At 38.5% G+C, this 15369-nt stretch overlaps 1 protein-coding gene across 3 annotated transcripts; it reads right to left on the bottom strand.

Annotated features, from left to right (window-relative positions):
• Positions 1-559: 559 nt before the first annotated feature.
• Positions 560-8625, bottom strand: LOC132051738 (F-box protein SKIP16). Of its 3 annotated transcripts, none has more exons than XR_009413873.1 (5): positions 8279-8625; positions 3878-4600; positions 3555-3770; positions 1759-1951; positions 560-889 (listed from the first exon to the last, which is right to left on the bottom strand). XR_009413873.1 is itself a non-coding variant. In XM_059442931.1 (5 exons), exons 1-5 carry the CDS (start codon positions 8483-8485, stop codon positions 811-813), a joined length of 1332 nt encoding a protein of 443 aa, XP_059298914.1. In that variant the 5' UTR covers positions 8486-8623; the 3' UTR covers positions 560-810. The 3 variants fall into 3 exon arrangements, 2 of the variants coding, with proteins under 2 accessions (XP_059298914.1, XP_059298915.1); XM_059442931.1 differs by having other exon boundaries at positions 1845-1951; positions 8279-8623; XM_059442932.1 differs by lacking the exon at positions 8279-8625 and adding an exon at positions 7872-7961 and having other exon boundaries at positions 1845-1951.
• Positions 8626-15369: the final 6744 nt, after the last annotated feature.

Here is a 15369-nt window from a genome sequence, read left to right as displayed (position 1 = left end):
ATCGTTATTCGCCGAAACAAGTCCAAGGGCTTCAAAACCAGATTCATCAAAAGAACATAATATCCACATTGTCTTTTTTTCTTATACAGTTTTCAAAACATTCTAATATCCTAAAGTGCAAACTGTTAAAACTCCAAACCCTGTTTCAGCAGAATTTATAATAACAAATGAAGATGCAAAAAGTATGGCTGATATATCTGTTTGGTCAGGCTTTCAGCTCCATCTATTTGTCTTCTACAGAAATATTGACATATCTAAGTATTGTGGATGGAAATCTGAATGGGTTGTACTGAGAAATAGTCCAATCGTCTGCTGCTTCATTGTTTATCGACTAACCCTGCCGCTTTGGCATTCAGCCTGATGAACTTGTTCTTAAATCCGCAGAAGATCTATCGACTTCATTGCAGTATTGTTTACCCTATGTAAAACAAGGCATCACTCCGATTCTGAAGACTAATTTTGTTGCTGACACACTACGTTATATTGCATTTGTTGTTCGCAAACATCTTTTAGAGTAACGTTTGCAAAAATGAATAGTCAGGGCAGGGGAGGGCAAGGATAGCACAAAGCAAAGCTTTGGCATTACATGTTATATCCTTTTCTATAAGACAGTACATCTGCAATAGTCCAAATAATTTTCTGCCACAGAAGAAAAACACATAACAGTAGACCAAAGAAGCACTATAAGAATATCACACAGCCAGTGGAAAAAGGAAAAAGATCACACATTCAGTAAGAGGAGCAAGATAGCGCTTATTCACTCTATAAACAACCGCATAACATAGAAGAGCGGAATTTGAACGAGTTCCATCAGAAAATATAGTCCGGCACCAAAAGGGAAAATCTTGACACCACAGCTTCGAACGGACTGCCTTTTGGATCTGCTAATCTGCAGAAAAAAAGGAACATATAGTAATGTTCTTAGTAGCCAGCCAAGAACAAAAGTTACTCCAACCCTTTCAAATACGAGATTTTACTGGGACTGCTTTATGTAGAAAAAAAAGGCATCAGAAAGTAACAACCAATTAAATGCTATAAAGAGAACCATAAAGTGATAACAAACACGAATCTTGTTAGTTGCTACAAAAGGTTAAAAATGAAAGCACAAAACTAGAATCCTCTGGAGCAAGGATACAGCATTGAAAGGTTTCAAATTCTGACTGCAGAAAGGATTTAAGGCAATTTGCAGCTTACTAGTCCAGCTTAATATGGGACATTTTCTTTTGAGCGTTTAAATTTTACCACAAAAGAGTGGATGAACTCTTGTTCCAGCGGAAAAAAATAATAATTGGACGACTATATCAATATGGTCTGTTCTGTTCAAATGCTCTCTGACTATGTCACCAAACTGGTTTTGCCGTACAACATAAAAGCCTGCTCACCTCATTATTATTATTATTTTGACATTGGTAACATAAATGGTCACCTGATTATTCAGGTTAAAGGACACATATTTGAAGTTCCTGTTAGACTAGATCACTGAAGTGAAATGACTGGCCCTTAACAGATTTCTTTTTTCTTTTTTTTTTCGTGTGTGTGTGTGTGTGGTTGGGGTGTAAGGTGTGTTGGGTTTTTTTTTTTTTGGGGGGGGGGGGGGGGGTAGTGGGGGGTGAGTTCAAGCAATGTCTCCTATGAAGCTATAAGCCCTACTAAGAGTGCATAATCATTGTGTCATTTCATGATTGAAGTAAGAATCTGCCGGATTAGGATCAACAGGTTGGCCATGTAAAAAGGGTGTATACATGAAAGTGCAATTACCATCCATATTAGAGTGCATGTGAAGGTGTAATGAAATCACCGACAGAACATTTTGATGGTGTACCAACTACAGTAATGTGACATACCTTCCAGGTACGAAAGTAAAAGATCCTTCAATCGAGCCTGGTGAAGATGATTGTGCTGTGCAACTCTCATAGATAAATTCTTCCTCTCCCGGTCGTAGCAGTGGAAACTGCAAATACGATCAGAAGCGCAAAAAATAAGATAATCTCCAGTACAAACGGCGGCTGAGACCAATTGGTTCAATAATGCACATTACAATAGAAAAGAAAAGCACCAGATCCCATAGTTAAACTATCTCTGGATAAAAAACGAAGCAGCTCAAGCTTCGGACATTGGTCAAAAGAGGTCATTGGTGCAGTTAAAGGAGAAAGTAGAACTATAAGGAGTGTGGTAAATGAGCACAAGGAAATCTGCTCGTTCTTTCGTTTTTTTAACAATAAACAAACATGTTCGCTTGACATCTACTATTTTCTTTATATTCTTTTCTTTTTTGAGAAATCACATATAAAGTCATTAACATCACACCAAGATGGGGTCAAAACATATTTACAACAGAAGAGTTCTCAGTTCTCAGTTCTCAGAACGCTATTCTGATACAGTGTTGAAATTATTCAGGTCAGCAGAATACAGAGAAGATCACATAATAGTTATAGAAAAAGAAAAGCCAACAGCCCTCCGCACCATTTTCCACCCCCTACCCCCTGCGGGGAGGAGGGGGGAGGGGAGGAAAAGAGCCTCCAGCTGTCCATCATTTTAGTTGAGTTAATTATTTTGCAAAAGTTTGACACAGAAAAATAAGAACTTTGAGACGCTGTCCAAAAAGAGCTCCAGCAGAATTCAATTTTTGGGCCATAAAAGTAAATATTGGACAGCTAGCTTATAATGCTTTTCCCTTTCTCTCTTTCTGTATTAAAGAAATATTCTAGTATTTTGCCATATCTCTTTAACACATCTTAACTGTGTTAAAAGATCAGCGTAAAGATACTCCCCAACAGACTCAAGCACATCCATGTTCGTTATGAACTGAAAAGACCACATAAATTTCAGCCTCAACTAGAGCAGTATCATTTGCTATGCCGTTGCAGGCTGGAAAAAAAATACAGTTCTTCCATAGCCGTTGCAGGCTGGAAAAAAATACAGTTCTTCCATAGTAGCTTCCTTTTTGTCCAGAAGAAAACAAAGAAAGTTATCAAACAAATAAAACCTATTTATCAGTCTTATCATAACTATACTATCTGCAATGGTTCCATAAAACCCATTTATGAAAGTCTGAATACTTCATGAGAGTCTTTCCATCTCTTCTACAGCTTCTGTAGTTTGACAGCAGAAGTGCGAAAAGACTGATTCATAAGCCAACGCATAATCATCCTTCCCCAAAATCAAGTTAGCTATATGACTAGGTTATTACAGAAAATATTGCTTGAATGAGTCTTTTACGTAATCTGATCAACAAGAATATCATCTCGTCTAGGATTTGATATTTGATTTTCCAGCTCCAGCAAGTTTTCTTTCTTTCAGAGAAAAAGCAAGTCACTATTATTTCTTTTGATGGATCCAAAAACAAAATGAAAGATCCCCAAGTGCCAGAAGATGCTTTTCTTTTCTTTGGAAAAGAAAAAAGCATCTACTGGCACTTCACATGAGAGAGGTGCCCACTAAAAATTTGCTATAAAGCTAACCGTTGAAAGTAACATGATCGACAGCAGAAGCTCAACATTTTAATTAATTAATAAGGGTGGTTTCCACATCAAACAACTTCATGAAAATGATACCTTTCCTATCACCGCTTCACCATTTACGTCATCCACAATATCGTCATTGCAGCGGATGATCCAACGTCTCCAATAGAGTTGGCAAGAATTGAAGGTCATCCCATTCATTTTGCATCCAGGTGAAAGAGACATGCGAATAGAATAAGCAAACAAAAACTTCTCATATTCATCTTGAATGTTGCTGAACTCTGGGACGAACACAGAAGAAGCACGGACCTGACATGATTTAACTATCAGTCTAGTCTTCAGAATGAAATTAAAACCAGACACAACTCACAAGAGCAATGTCTATTTTATTTGCTCCATGGTGTCAGAACAATTACCTTTACACCATTTGTAACAGCAACAGAACAAAGTGGAGGCTCTTCTGGAAAAAGACTGATACTTCTCACTTTTCCTTCTTTACGGACTTTAATAATGCCCTGTTGCAAGCGACGGACATGTTCCTCTAGCCACAATAGCATGGCATCCTGTTGTTGACTTCCTTTTACATCATGCACCGAACTTATCAAGGGGTTCGGTACACAAGGCAGCATTTCTCCGTCAGTTGTGAGATTCCTTGTACCAACATAAAGCTGACCATTGGAACAGTTCAGAAAGAAAATCTTTTCATTGTAACCACAAGAGGCTGCTACAACAATGTACTTAGATTGATTGCCGAAACCGAGATGTCTGTTAATTTCTTTAGTTTCTATTATCATTTGATGTAAAGGCAACAAGGACACATTCACCAGATGATCATAAAAGGAGTAGCCTCCTATGAGGCCTAATAAATTCCCAGGCATGTTTCCACTGGACTCCTCACTTGTTAGTTCTTGACCATCATAAAACCGGTAGAGAACCCTAGTAGGTAGAGGCAGCTTTACTTTCAAACTCTTCTCCAACTCCAGTATTTCGTCCTCGGATGCACCTTTACGCAGTGTAGCCAAAACTTCAGCGAAATTTATGGCTAGCCACTCTTTTAGTCTGCCCCAACATCTTTTAACTCGAGTAACCAAGGGCCATGGATACAGATTAAAAGCTTCCCGCCATGCTTGATAAGATGCCTAAGTGAACAACATAAACATGCCAAGATGTCAGAAGTGTTTCAGGAATGCACGCCAATGGTGCATATATATGTCCAAAATCATGCAGATGCATGTGTAAGAGAGAAATAAAGCTGTGACGGAACATTTACAAAAAAAGAACCGAAGCTGAGAGCGAACATTTACAAGAAGGGCACAGTTGGTTTTCTTTATTTATGTCGATAAGGCATGCATGATCGATTAATTGTTAACATGACCAAAACAGACAAGAAGACATAAACATATGGCAATAATTAGATTCAGCTCAACCGAGAATTTTCACTCAAGGGTGTGGCCTAGTGGTCAATAAAGTGGGAGACTGGAAGGATAACCATAAGCTCTCAGGTTCAAATCTCAAAAAAAAAAAAAAAAACTTGGTTTCTTCTCGTCTGCCTAAACCGCTTTAAAACTCGATCCAGCTCTCAAACTATATGATCCTCATCACCAGTCAGCTAATACTGATAGTTGTCCTCCTACGGACCTTTGCCTTCCCTCCGTTTCCACAATAAGAAGTTTGAGTTTGAAATCTTAATGCAGGCAAGGAAACATCCTTTTTCAATTATTACTTGCTGGGGCGGAGCGTAGACGAGCGAGCAGAGCCAAGGAAAGAGGGCAGGGCTTGCTTAACCGGATACACGGAATTGGGATCTCTGTTGCATGCAAATCTTTCTATCGGGAAAGCCTCGCTTATTCAAAGGGCAGGCCGCAATAAGTCGCTAGTCGAAGGTTTAGACCAATCGCAATTTATCACCATCTTGCCCGCCTCCAATTGATGACTGGCTATTATATAAGTGTTGACCTATGGGACAAGAATACCCGGTACCTATGCTGGTGGAAGGTAGCAAGTACCCGTGGATAGTCGGAGGTGTGTGCGAGTTGGTCCGTACACCACCGTCATAAAAACAACTCAACCTAGAATAGTATAACCACTTGGAGAACGCACATTGCCAGACAAATGTTCGATGACATCATTCTTCAACATTATAAAGTAGGCAAGACATGAAAATTAATCTTAAAGAAGAGGAATTTATCTGAACAGAAGTATCCCCATTTCCGTTCTTTGCAGTCCTTAAATCATAAATCTAGTGAGAGTGCAAGACGGCACAAAATGAAATTCACCAAGCAGTCTGCCTCTTTCGATCAAGAGGAGAAAAGGTGGATGCTCTTGTTCAGTTATATTTCTCAAAAAAATTCTCTACTTCACATTTAACGACATAAAAGAGGCAATGAGTGTATCAATTTTCCAAATACTGACCCTACATTTGATGTACTGGTCAAGAATACTTCTTTTCTTTTATAAATGTGGATCAGTCAGGTCTAGATTACTACCACCCATGTTGCCAATAATGATCATATGGTCCGTTTATATTTTTTCCTGGTGACTGAGAAATCCGTCTGGGTCCACCTTATGCCCAATAAGGGGTTCGATGAATTAAGAATTCAAGAGTGTTGCACTCCAGACAATTTGACTTTTACTCTTTGGCATATCCTTTGCCCTGGTTACATTCTATACAAAATTGTATTTGTTTTTTTGCCTTCAGTATTTTTCTTTTCCTCGGTATCACCATAGCTTCTTTACTCTTGCAGTTTTCCAAATCTGTTTTGAAAAACGTTTTTCTTGAGCCGAGGGTCTATCGGACACAACCTCTCTACCCCACAAAGGTAGAGGTAAGGTATGTGTACACCCCACCCTCCCCAGACCCCACTTGTGGGATCACACTGGGTATGTTGTTGTTGTTGAGAAATCCGTCGGGGGCCAACCCTTAGGACCAACCGCAGTTTCAAGACATGGGGATAATGGGCCCTCGCCTCTACCCTTCCCCACTTAAATAACAAGCTTAGTTCGTATAATGTACGGAGAAACTAGACAAAAAAATAATCTCCAGGTGCTATTTCCTGCAATATTTATGAGTGGAAAAAGAGGGAAACTACTCTTGTGTAACTACTCAGCGTTTGGTTGAGGATGAATGCATGTTATAGCATGAAAGTGGAGTTAGTATTTGGTGATTATCCAGAAGCAAAGGGAGAAAACACTGTTAAGCGTTGACTGCAGTAATGTAAAAGCAGTCTTACTCAGTAAGAGAATTTAGTTCGAATAGTTATACCATGACAACAGTTTTAACACTACCAAACACCTAAGAATAGGAAGTAATTATATCTAACAACCAAAACCCAAGTTAGAAGTTAATTTACTTTAATCAATTCTATTGCACGATCTTCCCTGTTCTCAAACAATTACTTAGTTAATATTCACATGATCATAGCATTTAACGATGTTTATAATCACTCACTTTTCTTTGTTTTTTCCTCCCTTTTCCTTCTTTTAGTTTTGGGGTTTTAATTGATAAAAGCTACTCTAGTACAAGTAAATTATTAGCTGAAGAAAGCAACAATCAGAAATCATTACAAAAGAATGCTACAATCACTTGAAATTCTTTACTCCCTACATCCGGTTCTACAACCCTGTCACTATTCAAATAGTCAAACAGTTTAAAAATTATAAGAATTTCAGAAATTTCCTTAAAATTTTTAATTCTGAAAAGGAAATCCATCTATAGTAGTAGTACTAATATTTAGGGCCCGTTTGGCCATGGATAATTTTCACTTTTTTCCAGAAATATATTCCGGAATCATGTTTGAACATAGAATTGTTAAAATTTTCCGGAATTCAACTTCAATCCAACTTGAAGCTGGATTCCGGAATATAACAACAACAACATATCCAATGTAATCCCACAAGTGGGAATATTCCAGAATTCGAAAAACTCCAACTACCTGTTTTCACATTTTTCACTCCAAATCACTCACAAAATTTAACATTTCTCCAAGTTGCATTCATGTCCAAACACAATTCCAATTTACAAATACCATTTTTCAACTTTTTTGCAAATACTACTTTATTTCAAGTTTCAAATTTTTTATGACCAAACACCAACTAAATTTAAGAAATATCTACATTCATACCAAAAATCACATCTTTCGACCATTCTTAACCTAACCCATCATTCTTTTTTGAGTTAGCTGTACCTCGAAAGGCGGCATGGGGTTGCCAAGTGGGTCAAGGGCGGAAGATAGGTCAAGATCATCAACACAGAAAATTCATCTATAGTAGTAGCACTAATTCCAAATAACAAATTTAAAAAAAGTCTACATTCCCATTCCAAAAATCACATTTTTCGACCATTCGTAACCTAGCCCATCATTCTTTTAGGACGAAAACTCAGCTAATTGAATAAATTGAGTATAGCTGTACCTTGAAAGAGGGCATGGGATTGCCAAGTGGCTCATGGTCAAGATCATCAGCACAGAAAATTCATCTATAGCAGTAGTACTAATTTCATATAACTAATTTTAAAGGTCTACTACATTCCCATACCAAAAATCACGTTTTTAAACTGACCATCATTCTTTTTAGGAAAAAAATACTAATTTCCACAAAAACCTCAGTTAAATGCATAAATTGAGTATCTGTGTAGCTAGAAAGAGGGCATGGGGTTGCCAAGTGGGTCAATTGGGGAAGATAGGTCAAGATAATCAGCACAAAATGTCTATAGTAGTAGTCATACATTCAAGAAATGTACATTCATACCAAAAATCACATTTTTAAACTAACCCATCACTTTTTACTTCAATTAAATGCACAAAATGAATAAGTTGTACCTTGAAAGAGGGCAAGGGATTGCCAAGGGGGTCAATTGGGGCAGCTAGGTCAAGATCATCAGCACAGAATTTGGACCAAAGCAAATCATCAGAAGAGGTCCAATCCCTAAACCTTTTACTAACACAAGCTACTGATGCAGCATCTTGAGGGGCCAATTTGGATACGATTATATGCATAGTTAACCCACCTAAGCTTCCTAGATCCATCTTTACACAACCCCCCAAACTGAAGATAACAGAACCGCTTAGTTGTTTTATTTATGTAAGAGTTCTTTTGTCGGAAATTAAAGCGGTCGGCTTTGTCATATGACTCATATGCTATTTGTTTGGTTGCAAAATGAAAGGGGATAATAACATTATTTTAAGGAAAAAGAAGCAGGGAGAGAGAAATACCGGTCTAAGAAATGGTTTAATGATTAATCTCATAAAAGTTTATGAGTTTGTACGCTGTTTGTATAAAAAAATAGATGAAGACTAAATTTGATAAGTTTTTGGATAGTTAGAGGACTAAAACCGGTAAGTGTATAGTTAAAGGACCATTTTAGATCTACTCCCATAAATAAGGGACTATTTATGACCTTTTCTCCAAAATGAAAGGGGACAATAACATTATTTTCTTCTCCTTTTTTAAGAAGGAAGTTGCTTCCCTTTATGGGAAAATTAAGCTTTATCTCTTTTTTTTTAAATATTTACGTCATGTAATTTATATTTTGAGTTTGTTACTTGATTTTTCCCTGTATGAATACTTTTTATATACTATTATATACTTTATACAAGACTGAACATTATGTTTAATGTTTTTTCCTAAGTATAATATTGTATATTGGATTATGGGGCGTAATAATTTTTAAAAGCTATATATTTTTTAAAATTTCTTATTCGTAGAGATAATTGAAAAAATTTAAAACATCATAAATACATTTTATTTTGGATGTCTATTTAAATACACAATTTCCTGAAGAAGTTTGCAATCAAGCAGGCTGCTTGTTAATAGTTTAAGTATGCATCTTGCAAACAGCTTTCTGAATGGGAAAATTTCACTAACGTACAATCCAAAGATAAGAATCCACATAGCCATATTTTTTATTTTATATCCGCATAGCTAATTTTTCACGGTATACAACATTATACAGAAATACACAACTTTATACACCTACTATATGCAATGTATCAAAGTGTATAATAATGTATATAAGGAATTTATACACAATTTTACACCAGTATATAATATTATACAAATTTATACAAGAGATATTTATACGTAATGTATAAGAGGTGTTTATACATACTTCTACCCCTTATAAAAGCGTATAATAGTGTATAAGAGGTGTTTATATGCACTTTTACATTGTTGTTTTACCCCGAAATCGGATAATAAGTTAAATTTGTAAATGAGGTATAGGATATGTGGCACTTTAATCTACTTCTTGGTGAACAAAGATATACGTATATATTTTTGCTATGAAATGACTTAAATATGAATTGGTGAGCTAACGACTTAGGTAAAGATGATGAGAATTGCATGTTTAAGTTAAGGTTTTATATATATTCCGTGCAATATTTGAATGGAGTGATTCAATGGATTGCTTAAGCTGTAAACCGGACCAAAGTATGAAGAAACCAAAGCGAGAGAGAAATTTTATATGTATATATTCAAAGTACAAAGCCCTTGGATCTGAAAAGCCAACCTGAAAGTACAAGAGGGGGGGTGAATTGTAAGCCTGTTAAAAAATCTAGTCGACTACTGTTGGGTGCCAGTCGACTGATAGCGAGACAGCCTGCACAAAATTATCAGTCCTTCGATTTGCACAAGTATAAACCACAATAAATAGTAAGGGTGCAGAATATAATATGAGAGCAATAAAATAAATGACACCAGAAATTTTTATACTGGTTCGGAACCAATGTGGTATCCTAATCCGGTCCCCCTTGGGTTAAGGAGGTTATCTCTTTAAGCTCTTTGTAGTTTGAGTTGAGTACAGCCTTTGTGGTTTTCCTCGTTCACCACCAACGTTTACAAGTTTGGTTTTCACTCGCTCACCAACAACGAACAAGGGTTGGTTTTGACACGCTCACCAATAACGCACAAAGTTGGTTTTTCACTCGCTCACCAACAACGACTCTTTGGTTTTTACTCGCTCACCAAAGAAACGAACAATGACACAACCGCTCAATACAAAGCCTCACCAACTATACTATATCTCTCCTCTCTTTTTTGTTTACACAGTAAGTCACTCAGGATTACAATGCTTATGAAAAGTAGAGCAAAGAACTTGAGAAGGTTGAGACGAAAGTATAAGTGGTCGCGTGCTTTTAGCACTTCTTCTTTAAATAGTGGCTCGTCATGCTCCAAGGAATCTGATTTGTCTTGATATGGTGAATCTTCTAATTGAAATAGTATCTTTAGCTTTGATGAATTTTCTCCTCAATTGATTGCACAATATTTGCTCCACGATTTTGCGGTTTCCTTTCTTTGACACCGTTATAATGTATACCATATTTGAACTCTTGGAATATTATAGAAATATTTCCTTACTACATCATTTTCCAACTTCCCAATATTTAGGAGTAACGTGAGAAAGCTTGGCTTGTTGGCTATTATAACATAAGAGCCTTGGTCCAATAAGAAAGATTCTTTCTTGATACATGTGGACATTGATTTCATCACTTTGTTTGGAGAAGATTCTGACCCATATTACTTCAGTGTCATAAAAGGAATGATTTCACCACTGACTTATTTTCTTCCTTTTATGACTCAACACACTGATTTATTTCCTTCCTTTTATGACTCAGTACAATAGATATCTTACTTGATCTTTATAGCCTCACTTCTAAGCCGTAGAAATTTCCTTGTACAGTGAGCTTTCCAAAATTAAACTTCTTCGCTTAATTGATGAATCTCGTCAAAGACTTTTTCGTTTGGCAAGTTTCTAGCCGTACAAATTTGAGCTTTTATTTAAACAACCCAAGAGAATTTCAAGATCCTCTTCACTTCACCGGATCTTGATTTATATTAATTTGAATGTAGTCACATTCATCTTCTACAATTTGAATTTTGATCACTTGAATAAGGAAACTTTTTGTAAACATAAGAGACTTCTTGATACTCCATAGATTTTGAATCTTCCTTAAACAACAACTTGATCTTGATCTTTTCTTTTGTAGAATATTTTCCTTCCATAGGATTGTAGTAAATATTCTTTCCATAATTCTTGCACCTTGATTTGAGTAAGTATTTTCTTCCACATCTTCTTCCGTAATTCCATCTCGTAATATCTTCTTTTCCATATTTGATTAGATCTTCACCAAATCCTTCTTCATCAAATAAACCTATACCAAAAATAAATTTACCACAAGTAAATGTTCTTTTATTAATAATTATGTTGGTTTGTTATCATCAAAATTAATAGGTGAAACCTTGGACCTAACACAACCCTCAAAAGTGAGGGAATGCCCCCTATTTATAGTTTTCATCTATGGGCCTTCTATACATCATCAGGGCTTGAATCTTTTTAGATAAAGAAAACCTAATATGGATAAGTTTAGGTCGTACGATTTGACACCGTACGATCATTTGTTGTGGCGATTCCCACACGTGGCGGGCGAATAACTCTTATCCGACCAACGGCCACGATCAAAATGGTCAAGAAAAAACCGGGTTGACGGCTATGTCTGATCCCGTTATATTCAAACCGGGCAAACGGCCACAATCAACTTGTGTATATAAGGACCGGACACCGGGCCAACCACGATAAGGAGTTATCTCCGGATACAACGAATTCATGCAAAGCTTCTTCCGATCAGACACTACCGTTTATTCTCTTCCTTTTACCGATCCCGAGTTGCACCGGACAAACTTTACCCGATTTTTACCGTATACATATAGTCCCCACACTTTACGGACCGAGATCATAAAAAGGAGTAACGGAAGTGGGTGAATCGTGAAACCGGGATCACATTGTTCTTTCTTATCTTCTCGTTTTGGCGGAGACGATCTTGTCACCTCCTTTCCATCCGCCACGTGTCGTTGACTCCGACAGTCCATTGCTTTGCAACCGCCGTTACGCACGTCTCTTCAAATCACGCCTTCATTAATTACGGGACACGTGACGCTCGCCGATTGGTCGGGATTTTTAACCGCCCCGCCCAATGTGTGTATATATAGCCTTCATCGTACTTCTTCTTCATTTTACTTCTCCATTTTCACCATCTTCACTTAAACTTCTTCACTCCTTCTCTTCCGTTCTTCATTTCATCTTTCTAACTTCTTTTTCATCGTTGATTCTGTTATCTCATCACCCATATTTGCCACTTAAACTTGCTTGCAAGGAAACCGTTCTACTCAAGTGTCGCTCTGCTGATTGAAACGTCATTTCATTTTTCCATTTGTGCTCCATTTTATTTGCTTCACTGTCTCCATCTTCTTACCTTCATCCCTTTATCAAATTTTCAATCTCTCATCCATTGCAAATGTCTGCCAATACTGAAACCACCTCCCAGGATATTCCCTCGGTTTCCTCCCAGGAGCTAAGCGTGTGTCTCGGCCAAGGGGAAAGAATGTGGCCGAGCCTACGGCTTTGGATATCGTGCCGATCAAACCCAACTTCAACAAAGAGTTTGAAGCGGAGAAGCCTCTCATTAGTTTCGGATAGAGGGTATGACGTAAGGCGATATCCTTCTTCCATCACCGAGGATAAGCATTTGACCAGGTCCGACCGACCGTGGATGGGATAATCTCAGAATCGTGACATTATTTGCTCCCCGGCCGGATGAATCTATTACCGACCAGTCAGGGTTTCTTATATGTTTACACTTACCCTTTCACTTTGAACTTTGGGCCGGAACCCGCAATTGATCCGGTCGTAAAGACATGTTTGACCTATAATGTGACCCTCGCACAAATTGGACCGATAATCTGGAGGACGGTAGCTTGCCTCCAGTTGTTAGCCAACAATGCCAAGAAAACATTCACGATGGCACATTTGATCCGCCTTTATTCCCAAGACGATTCCGGGAGGCGTAATAAAATTAGCCAAGAGAGACTTAGATCCGATCTTCTCAAAATGGACGAAGATAGAGATCGGGGATAGGTTAGAACGCTTCGTTCGAGTGAGGACCCTCTGATATTATCCCGGAGGAATACATGCCTTTCCTTGTCTGGAATGACAATCGTAAGTGTCTCGATCCCAACTTCATTAGTTTATGCTTATATTCCTTCATTTAGTCCTTTGCGCTCACATTCCCCCTTTCCTTCTCAATAGCCATGGCATGGATACCCCCGGTCATCCCACATATGAATGAGTGAGTCGAGGCGCTCCCGACCGGCATACTTACAAGAGTTGACATGGGGAATCTTGGCTCGTGGCCGATGGGTTGCTCAAAATCACGGTAACGCCACCTGAGTTCTAGTATTATGTACTCCTTTTTTTTCACTTTGAACATTATTCCTAACCCTTCGATTTTAGGTTTACCGAAAGGTTCGGTGCAACCCAGACCAGGGGCAGTAGCAGAGCAAGCTGTGCCGACCCCGGCATTCGATCTCTACCGGGTCATCGGACCATTTACGCCGCCCAAAACGAAGAAAGCCCTCCGATAAAGGAGACGTAGACCAAGAAAAAGGGCAAGTATGCGCCGTCCGATCTCTGAGAGATGAAGAAGAGTCCGACGTGATCATTCGTAGGGTCGGCGTGGCCACCTTCGAGTCGGTCCCTGGAGGAAAACTTCCCACCCCCCTTCAACCGATGGAAGCACCTTGCTCCTTCGACTCGCCTACCAAAGGAAGAAATGGTTTTATCCAACACCTCTGGTCTATGAAGTTTATTGATATTACGGGCGAAGCCTCTTCCGAGGAGATTCCCCGCAAAGACCACGGAGATCCGGTCCCGAGTCCACCGCTCGAAACCGGACAAGAACCGAGGCCGCACGGCACGGAGGGACCCGGCCGAAACCGTTCATTGTTTACCGAGGATCCGACTATGAATCGGGCTTGAAGCCCTACTTACCGAGGTTGCCGCTACGCTCCGACTACACCCAATCGCTCCGAGGTCGGATGCTTGTCTTCTGAAATGTTTCTGGACACTCCTCCATACGCGACCGGAGGGCTTTAGCCGGTTTTGGTCATCTTCCCATCCCTTACGGGTCACGAAGGCGGCTAATCGATCTACCGAAATCGGTGCGAGGAAAGCCTAGTGAGGTCTTTCCATACTCTCTTAGCGTGAACCTAGAATCATATTGACGGTAATTTTGTGCTTTGTATTACCCCTATCATGCGATTTCTTCTCGTCCACCACAGTTCTCAGAAGCGCACTTAAGGCCCCTCGTATCGGATTCGGACAAAACCTAAATGGCCGGAATCATAACGCCCCAAACCCACCTTTAGACGTGATAGATCGACGTCACGAACAACATCGGAAGAACCTAAACAACACAATAATGATACTCCTTTTTAATTCAATCATTCGCCTCCATTAAATTTATAAATTAAATGCAACTACGCTCATGAACACATGAATTAAATCAACGGAAGTCTTTATAAGTCATAGTCATAAATGTGGCAAACACCCTATTAAGTCGTACGAGACTTTGACAATCTACCCACAATTCGACAACTATCTATGGAGCTTTAAGAGACATAACAATCGTCAAACTTCGGGACGCGGCCGGAAATCTAGAATAATAAATGAAACGAAGTGTCCCGCGAACAAGAATGTGGGATCACGAATCCACACGACGGTAGCAAGTCCTCTTAGCGTCAAAGTATCACGAACTGCTCTTCTCCGTTACCTAACATACCATCAAAACAACAATGGTATGCACCGAGTACTTTCGTACTCGGTGAGTGCCTCGGGACAACAAGTAATATATAAAAAAATAAAATATAATAATACACAAAGAAATCGATTCACGAAAAGATAGTATAAAAGCTGTCATTCCACTTGATGATTCTTAATATCACTTATTAAATAGTTTACAAATCCATTAATCAATATATAAACAAGTATTCAACATATGTATCTCCAAGAATTATCAAAACCGATTATGAAGTCTTTTGTTAAGTTACAACTTTTAATTATGCCTTCGAGTGATTATGA

The sequence above is a fragment of the Lycium ferocissimum genome, chromosome 4, assembly GCF_029784015.1.
Source record: "Lycium ferocissimum isolate CSIRO_LF1 chromosome 4, AGI_CSIRO_Lferr_CH_V1, whole genome shotgun sequence".
Taxonomy (NCBI): domain Eukaryota; kingdom Viridiplantae; phylum Streptophyta; class Magnoliopsida; order Solanales; family Solanaceae; genus Lycium; species Lycium ferocissimum.
Note: the sequence above shows the minus strand (reverse complement) of the source record. Positions and strands in the feature narration are given on the sequence as shown.